We start from the raw sequence: 9,997 nt of genomic DNA, 5'->3' as shown, positions 1-9,997 counted from the left end.
TTTTGTTATACCATACTCACATGTATAGATTCTTGGAATTACAGGGGCTATGAAATAGTGTGATGATTTCTGATGGTATTTTGGAAATACACTTAATTGATGAACCTTTGCCTATGTTAGAAATAGGGATAYGTGAGAGATTGATGGTTAYGGGCAGTTAAATGGTTATAACCATTAATGGATAAGATTGWARAGCATTTCCAACCAAATCAGAGTTCTCCATGTACCTGAACTCTGACTCTATTGGGTCTAAAAGTCTGATTGCAAAGACACCAAGTCTGACCCTAGAATCCAGAGTTTCAGACTTRGTCAATTTCACAAACCACAAGTCTCGACGTGAAGTCTACAAATCTGACTTTATGGACAAGAGTTCCGGTCTAATTGCATAATACAGACTTTAGACTTGGCCAATTTTCAAGGTAACTTCAGAATTCTAATCACTGGACATAAACTTAGTGAAATTCTCAAACAAGTTCGACTCCTCATAAATTCCAAAAATCTTGAAGCGCTGCCCTAGACCCCTGTCTTATGGCGATCTAAGGTGATGAGACAACATTTGTGAGTGTACACTCCATACCTCCTAACTCACGTATGTTTGACTAATCACTTTAATCGATTTCAAGTAAATCACAATTACACCAATATGGTTGATGGCATTGAAATCATCAACAACCTCTCCTGTATTTCAAGTATTCATTTCTCAGGAAAGCAATGTGTGGGTTTTGAGATAATGGGTTTGGTTTGGATTTATTAAACTGTAACTTTTACCCAAAGAAACAAGTCCACCAAGATGTTCAGAGCTATCATGTATTTCGTCTGTCTTGTACATTTGTAATTTCTTTAATCAACAGAGCAATGATATGTTCAGTCTCATCAATCTTTGAAAAGTGAACACCATCGATCAGTCATAAGTTGTAAATAGTTTAAATGGTTGAAAAGTCAACTCATCCAAAGCCTAATATTACCATTCTCATCATAACTACTATTCTCACACGATTCCACGTCTCAACTTGGATTTATTTGTAGGGCCGGAGCCATCTAACCCGTGATCAGGATCTTGAAATGGAAAACTACCACAACTAAAGAAGGAGAACACATGGAACAGTGCACAGGTATTTATACATCTCACATAAAAACATGCTTTCTATCTAGCATACAATAATGTTATCATGTATTCATCCAATGATGAAACATTAACATGTTCATGGTAACTTTCTTCGGTGAAAAAAGCTGGTTGTTTAGGTGGAGGCAACACACCCTCGCTAACGAGCATCAAAACCACTGACAACATCGTTGGCCTATATGTTGCACACACAATAACCCAACATGTATTGCATATTGGCTGAGCATTGTCAAAAACTCAAGGACCTTGCGGACCAACTATTCACATAGTTGCATAAAGATGAACTCATGAGTTCAATCGATTTGTCTTTGTTATAGAGTCTCCATGCCTGAAGCAAACTGAACTTCGTATTTATAAATATACTAGAAAAGAGAGGTTTAAATAATACACTAGTGTATATATATATATATATATATATATATCTCCATTCAAGAAAGAACTGATTAGTTTGTGGTAACCATGAGATCCAATTTCAACCACAAATCAATAGATAAATTAGAAAATTTACAATTTTAGTAATTTTGAATTAAAATTTTAATGCAATGACATTTTAGGTATTTTAAAACTCTCTTCTTTCTCCATCCCCCGTCCTCCGTCCTCCGGTGATACCTAAAAATTTTGACTATGTTAAACAAAAGACATACAAACGACCCTCAGTGTGATACTCAAGCACATATAAGATGCATTGTGATACCACTGTGTTACATCTCCGATCGACCACACAAAAGACCCTCAATTTGATACTCAAACACATATAAGATGATTTGTGATACCACTATGATACCATTAATTTCAATTCAACTAGTAAGATTTGGCGATGATGAGGGTGGTTTTCCGATTGGATTTGAATCAGATCTGGTGGGAAGATAGAGAGATAAAGTAATTTGGGGATTTGAGAATGATATATATATATATAGAGAGAGAGAGAGAGAGAGAGAGAGAAAGAGAGAGAGAGAGAGGACTTAAATACAAAATTGGAACTCTACACTAATTAAAGTAACTTGAAGTTTACTAATTTACCCTTATATTTATTTTAAGAAACCATATTAATTATCCTGAATGATTGATCCATGTTGGATCTCAAGGTTACCACAAACTAAATAGTTTTCATTTGATTACGCTCACATATATATATATATATAGAGAGAGAGAGAGAGAGAGAGAGATTCATTTGAAAAGTGCTAAATGTGTGAGAAGTAGAGAAATGATCATAGTCTTTCATCTAAAGAAGTATTCAAGATTTGCGACTTTGACTATGAAGCACCAGATAATTCGGTCGCATGGTATGCAGAAGATAAAGAGGTAGTTTCGTATATTTTACAAATAGTCGGCAAACAAGTGTATATGTGAACTCGTGTGGTTCATATATGAACTATTTAACTAATTCAATATGAATATGTGTGATTCGCATATGAACCAGTGTGATTCATATATGAACTAATTAACTGATTCACATATGAACTATTTAACTGATTATTTGTCTTCTATTTGTTAGACTCCTTAATGGGACATATGCACATGTTTGTCACCTATTTGCAAAAGTTATAGAACTATCCCTCTATTTTTCGCATAGCTAGCCACAAAATTATAACTAGTTTTTAAATCAAAACCCTATTAACAAATAGAAAACTAAATCAAAAATGGATCAAAACCAATTTCTCTAGTTTATAAATCATAATTAGAAATTAAAAAAGCAAGAAGTGTTTTTAGTGTTTTACCTAGAATCAAGAACCAAGATGTAGAAAAAGAACTAGATACCAAAGACAAAATTGATTTCAAAACGATTTCAGACGCTGAGAGAATAGAGACAGTGATCGATCTGTGGCGGAGTGAGTGAGCCAGTGTCCAGTAGTGAGTGGTCGTTCGTTTGGAGTCAAAGATGAGAGGCTAAGAACATTATCAACTGCATGTGCAATTTGCAAATGGACCGATAAAAAAATATATGATTAGATTGGGGCCTGGACATCTTCTTGTGGAGGATAGGAAATGTCATTAAATCTTTTAGCTTTTTTGAACTTTTTTGTTGGGGCCTATGACCCCTACCAAGAAGTGGTACATCCATCTTTGCCTCCAATTATTTTGACTCTAACAGATCCCTGACAACCTTGCCCTCAATGTGCAACATGTGCCCTCAGTCACCTTAAGTCGTACATCCGCCAATGTTCATATAAAGGGCCGACAAAGAACCTATTACTTAGAACATATGTATTTTCATTACAAATAAAAAACCAACCCAAACCAAACGAGCCTGATATATGACCTAGAGGTGGGTTAGAGGGGGAGGGGGATGAGATGCACACAAATCTAACCTCTACCCTAAAAGAGTAGATCAATTATTTATGTGAAAATCCCGACTTGAGAGAAGTGTGCTACAAAAATATAAAGTTTCTCCAAAAAAAGGAAATAGATAATAAAAACTTGAAACAAGAAAACAGGAGAATCGAGTTGGGCATCACATGTCCTTGGCTTATCCATTCTCCTTTGTAACGCCCTGTATTTTTGTAATAAATATACCATACAAACATTTAAAAGTTCAAATAAGCGATAAACATATACCGAACTATTATTTTTGCATATTACACAAAAGATATAAATATCGTATAAATACTTTACAAGATAAAGTTACACAACCCTTTTCTAGATGCAATATATATATATATATATATATATATATATATCAAAATGACAGATCACAAGTGAATTTTTCATGTGTATGAAGATTATGTCACAATGGGCCAAAAGGTTCAGGGAGTGGCTCAAATCCATTATCAAAGAACGGACCTTGGTCCTTGTTTTCATCTGTACTGTGCAGCCAACTTGTGTTCTTCAAGTCTTCTTTCAGTAACATCGCATCGTATCTCGAGCTCTCGTACACGTCAACTTCTGCTACTTTACCAGAATATGATGTTCTATTATGTTGTACGGATACGACAGGTATGGCTTTGTTTTCCAAATAATTTCCATTTACGGATCCACCTGAAGCACGACCAGGTTGCATTCTGGGGTTGCCGCTTCGAATGCTTTGAGGAAAGAGTGTTGAGCCGGAAAGTGGACGTATGCCTCCGCTTCTTATATCCTGCACAAGATAGAGCTTCTTTGAGATTGAACAACTACCACTTATAAAAGAGTCGAGTCATAGTGGATAAAGCTTCACATCTGTTTTTCAGAAAGAATGAAATATGTCAAACGAATTGGAATATGAATGTAATTGAATTAGTTTTTACCATGCATTTGGTATGCACGAAATAAAATGAAATTCGTCAAAACAAATTAGAATAGGTTTGTTTGGTCATAAAATGTAGCTTCAAAATTGGAATGACAAATTAATGATAAGATTGATATTTTCATAATTTTTCGTTTAAATTATAAATACTAGTTTGTTGGTCAAAAAGTTGCTGTTCTGCATGGACCCAGTAACTAGCTAGACCAAAGGTGCCCTAAAAAATAACAAGGGCCTGTTTGGTTTGTCCGAATGTTTTTGAGATATGTATCCGATCAAACCAAACCAAACCAAATCAACTCAGAGGTGGGTCTTGAGGGTGATCAGATATGCGATCTTAAGAAACGGATAGGTTTAGGAATCATGAAAATAATGGACATAGTAGCCTATATAGCACCGCCCTAAAATAAATATCCATATTTCTATTTTAGTTTGTCATAAAATAAGTGTCTACTTTTCAATTCTATCCTTAATTATGAGAATAAATTTTTTACTCCCTTCTTATTGAGAGTATATTGTTATATAGTTAATTAAAAAGTACAGTGATCATATATTCTTAAAACTGTGTGCATTTTTTATCGTGGACATCTATCTTAAAAGGAGAATTAAAGATAAGAAGAAGAGAAAGGTATCAGTACCATATGTTTAACGGCCATGTCAAGTGATTTCTTTGAGATACTCCTCCCAAAGCCCGTACCATTCTCAGAATTTGACATCTTTATAGGTTTTCTTGTCAATGACTCGGGCAAATGTGAAGTTTTTCGAGCCTCTAACGTCTCGACCACATTCCCATTAGTATGGGGCCGCCCTCTTCCAGGCGGTTCTGCAAGTCTTCCCCTATTGACTATAGGCGATGACTGTCTCCTTGTTATACTTCCAGAATTTGTATTCTCTACATGTCCCTTCACAGTCATGGCTGCACCTGGCCTGGACCTACCGGCAGAGAGAGGCCTTTCGGGCAAAGTTGTTCTGAGATTTGGTGGCGTTTCGTGTGGAAAATCAGGGAGAATGATGGGTTGTGGTGGGGGGCGAATGCGTGAGACAGGAGAGCTTGGCCTGGATATGCGACCATTTGAAGGTAAAGCACGTCCACCAGATGGCGAAGATGGAACAAGAGAAGGTGTTGGACTCCTGCGAGTGGGAGTTGATGGTCTAGAAGATGGTCGAATCGTAGGGGAAGTCAAGTTGGCAGTTATTTGCGGCCGGGGAGTAGGAGTTGATGGTCTTGAGTTTTGGGATGGTCTGATGGTTCTGTCAATGGAAGTTGTAGTGGAGGATGGACGGGTTCTAGAAGGTGTTGTGGCTCGTGAAGTTGTTGGACGGGAAGATGCATTGGAGGGTCTAGCTGCTGATGAAGAACGATTAGTTGGGGTGGACGGTCTAATGTAAGAAGAGATGGAAGAAGAGCTGGTATTTAGAATATTGGAGTTTCTGTTGGAGTAGTTTGTGTATTGGGTGGTAGATATGGACGGGCGAGTCGCTGAACTGCTTCTTGCTGGTCTTGATGGATGATTACTCTCAGATTGTGAAACAGAAAGCTGCAATTGAGAAAAATCCTATCAAAAATCAATTTCGTTGCATGAAATTTCATCCAGAACCCAAAAAAATGATTAAACGAGAGAAGAAAACACGCAATAAATTTCAGCATCGTATAAATCAAGTGAAGTGACAACATCATGGAGAATCATGAACGTAATTAAACAAACATAATGCTAAATATCATCAAGCTTCTTCTTCAATGAGATGTTATTGGTAAGATGGAAGGAAACCCGAGAAAAGTAAGCTTAATACCATAAGCAACAGTTTCTCGTGTGCATTGGACAGTTAAAACCCTCATGGCATTCAAGTCTACTTGATTCTTATCACTCTATTCAACAATGTTTGCTATATATACCATGTGATTTTAAGGAAATTCCAACTTGTGGTCTTTCTCGACACAAGAAACACTTTGTATCCCTACATATCTGATCTCTTACACATAACATATCAATCAGACTAGCGTGTCCTTTTTCCTTCAATTCTAGTGGCTACAGGCATCATGACCTAAGGGGTGCTGGTTCACTGAATCGAATAGCAATTTGAAGATAATGGGCACAGTGACCCTTTGCTGCAAGGATAGCAATTTCAAGGTACAATCATACAAGGATACACTTCATGAACGTAAAAGAAAACCAATACTCTAAAGTTAATTTTTTCGCTGTGCAGCACATATCAAATGATAATTATGTTCGATCAGGAAACAACGGCACCAGTATCCGCATTTGGAAGAAAGCTTGCAGACTATGTTAGAAAACAGGAAGAATAAAAAAAAGCGCACCCTTGAAGTCTTAATTGTAGAGCCTGATCTAACTGAAGAATTTCTTCTTGGGGCGACTGATGTTGGTTGAGACTCTTTTCCATCCGAAGACAGAAGTAGAGGAGTTCCTGGAGGAGTCAGGAGCCTGTTACCAGAAAAGGTAAAAACTTATTGTTGGCAGTTCAAACTGGTAGTTTTGGTTATTAAGACAAGAAGAAATGAAAACTGGGTTCATCAAGTCAGCAAGTGCAACCCTTATTCATTAATCTTTCAACATCCCCTAAACACCTTAATATTTATATACTCCTATTTAGTAAACCTTGAACTTCATAAAATGGAAGGTGAATTCTTGCTTTACCCTTCAGAATAGAAATTAGCGCCCCAAAGTAGAATAAACAGGCAGAATCAGCAATGGAATATCAATTGAAATCTTTTTAGATGAATGTCAATGCAACTTAAAGGGCGATTTGGTACAAGTCAACTAGGTCTTTGCCTAACTACTAAGAATTCTATTTTCACTTGAAGCATAAAAACAGACATCATCATGCCAGTCTGTAGCCGGAATCTCAATATTGTCTCCAGGGTATTGTATATGATTTCATATAAATGTTACTTAATGTGCAAAGGAAGGTACATGTTTACTGCTTCCAGCTAATTCCAGAAATATACATGTTGAGCCTTCAAATCAGATTCAACTGCAACTAGTGAGAGCTGTCGAAATAAATAAACAACTAAAAGGCTTCTGATAAATACTTGATAATGGGATTTCTTTTAGTTTTTTATCCCCTTGACCAAGATCCAAAACCGACTTAAAAACTAGCACTACACAAAGTTTTACACAGGAAAGACAAGAACAATATGCTGCACTCTATGAATAATTCCTTGAAAAACTACCAATAAAATAAGCAAAAATTTAAGTGTAAAAAGCCCTGTTATCACCATGTGCCATTTCATTCTACAACAGACAAAGGACTGACACATTTTAGATGGTTTTGGATAGGTAAAGTAGTCGCCTATCAAAATCTAAGGTCACATAACCGCTATCAAATACATGTTTTGCTAAAAATGAAGCTAGATCTGATGAATTAAAAGCAGAGATTCTCATATCCAATTACTTTGGCATTGCAACTTTCAAGAGGACATACCAGTCATAATCATGCTTTCCCCCTTCATTAGATGAAAGTAGATCATCCAATACGCTTTTTGCTGGTTTTGTTGATCCAAAGGAAAGCCTTCCCAATCTCACCTGCACTGAATTGACGTAGAATAACCAGAAGAAGAAAATGAATAAGCATATATGCATCAAAAACAGTAATAAACATTAAAAAAATCCAAGTAGAAGCGTTTTTAACTATAAAAAAAGTTGAATTTTACGGAATACGAATTTAGTCCCGAAAACCACTAGTCGGAACGACATCATATTCCCCAAAATAAATCAGACGACGCCAGAAAAGCCATCGTTTTCTCATCCACAAAATCATATTCTGCTTACAGCATGCCGACAAAAAAATCGAACGACGTTTGTCTCAGTAGTGGAGAACATCTAATGACTACTTAAAGTCATTAACAAATTTCATTATTTCAAAATTAGAGAAACATGGAATCGTACAGTCGGATTCATCAGAGGAGGCGGCAGAGAGACTATGCCGATTGCGGGAGAAGAGATCGACGTTGTTGTTGTTGAAATCGTCGGTGTTGTTGGTGTAACTCATGGATCGGCGGTGTGTGATGGGAGCATTGTGATGAATACCATTGGAATGGAGATTCCGACCTCCGTTGCCGATTAGCGAGTTTTTAGAAGAACTCCGATTCATGATCATTGAGCATAATAGACTAAGGTTTCATCGTTCATGAGATGATAAAGCTGTATGCTTGCTTGCTTCCAATAAGCTTCAAGCAGAGAGAGAGAGAGAGAGAGAGAGAAGGAGCAGTGTAATTTACGAGCAATTTATTTTCTTTTTCCTTTTTGTTTTTGTTTTTGTTTTTGTTTTTGTTTTTGCTTTTTCTTTTTCTTTTTCTTTTTCTTTTAGGTGCAGGCAATAGGCATGTGACCCATCGTAACTCATCCATAAATCCACCTCGGCTTTGTGCGTTTCTCCGTGGGAAAAAAATCTCGCAGAAGTTGCAATAATATACACGAAAATTTATTAAAGTATCCAAAAAAAAAAATTTAAGGTTGGGATCGTTTACTTAAATGCTTACCTAATAAGTAATTATCGATATGATTCAACATTATAATTTATTTTGATACGTAAGATTTTAGTACATCAAAACATATCGAATACAACAAGTCACTGGGTAAGTGTTTACCTGAGTAATAGTCGTCATCCTTACTTACCGGGTAAGACTTTCTATCCTTTTTATCGCTCTTACTCGATAAGATTATTGGCACTTCTCATGTTCATTGGATAAAGAAATTTATCTGACGGCCCATTTGTTTTACTTTTGAGTCATTTTTTTTAAGTTTATTAAAATAGTTATAGGTTCGTAAAACTCACGTTTATAATTATGGATGCAGATCAAAGACATTAAAAAAATTATACTTTCTTTTATGTTCGTAACAAAGTTACAATTTTTATTCAGGTCCGCAAAAAAAATTGTATTTCTCACTTCAGTCTGCAAAGAATTTACATTTTGTACCCAGGTTCCAAAAAAAAAATTGCGGACCTAAAGCCATTTTGGTAAACCTTGTAAAAAATTGGCTAAGAGGTGAAACAATCGGTAAAAATGGCTATTTTAATTAAAATCTCTAATATATATAGGTTTAAATAAGAATAAACAAAAAAGTTGGGGAATATAATAATTAAGGGGTACAGAAAGTCAATCAATCTAATTGGAACTGACTGATCTAATTATCATCAGAACATTTTGTTCAATTTAAATTTTAAGAATTTTTCCAACATCAATGATGAGGCAAATGAATGAACAAGAGAGACATGACTAGGGGATGCACAATTGGAGTTAATCCAAGTAATAAAAGGTAGGTTAAATGCAATTCTATCTATTAATTTCTCTTTACATATATCAATATTAAGAGTTACTAGATGTTTGGTGAGAGGTATTAAATAGTAATTAATGGGAATAAAAATAATAGAAACTGGTTAGTTTTATCTATACTATCTTATAAAGCATTTGGCTAAAACTCTTAAAATTCTTAAAACTCTTAAAAACTTTTAAACCAAATTCATCCCTAAACGATTTCATCTCTATCCGATTTCATATATATCATATCTGAATTCGTGTAACTAACTGCAGATAAACACAATCAAATACAGGATAAACATCTCATTTTAAATATAAAAAATCTAAAATATAATTAGTATAATCATTAAATTTTAACAGAATATTTAATTATTAT

The 9,997-nt window shown here is 35.4% G+C and overlaps 1 protein-coding gene across 1 annotated transcript; it reads right to left on the bottom strand.

Annotated features, from left to right (window-relative positions):
• Positions 1-3,848: 3,848 nt before the first annotated feature.
• LOC112513682 (probable serine/threonine-protein kinase nek3) lies at positions 3,849-8,504 on the bottom strand. The gene is made up of 5 exons (XM_025120019.1): positions 8,249-8,504; positions 7,785-7,890; positions 6,661-6,784; positions 4,982-5,881; positions 3,849-4,199 (listed from the first exon to the last, which is right to left on the bottom strand). Exons 1-5 carry the CDS (start codon positions 8,457-8,459, stop codon positions 3,849-3,851), a joined length of 1,692 nt encoding a protein of 563 aa, XP_024975787.1. The 5' UTR covers positions 8,460-8,504.
• Between the last annotated feature and the right edge of the window lie 1,493 nt (positions 8,505-9,997).

Source organism: Cynara cardunculus (genome assembly GCF_001531365.2).
Source record: "Cynara cardunculus var. scolymus isolate 2C chromosome LG 5, CcrdV1, whole genome shotgun sequence".
NCBI classification, from domain to species: Eukaryota; Viridiplantae; Streptophyta; class Magnoliopsida; order Asterales; family Asteraceae; genus Cynara; species Cynara cardunculus.
This window is presented reverse-complemented; position numbering and strand designations above follow the sequence as displayed.

Coding starts and splice junctions, on each gene's coding strand:
- LOC112513682 (XM_025120019.1), bottom strand. CDS start 8,459: ATGATCATGAATCGGAGTTCTTCTAAAAACTCGCTAATCGGCAACGGA. Junction 5,882..6,660: donor CTACAATTAAGACTTCAAGG/GTGCGCTTTTTT, acceptor TCTCAATTGCAG/CTTTCTGTTTCACAATCTGA. Junction 4,200..4,981: donor ACATGGCCGTTAAACATATG/GTACTGATACCT, acceptor TATCTTGTGCAG/GATATAAGAAGCGGAGGCAT.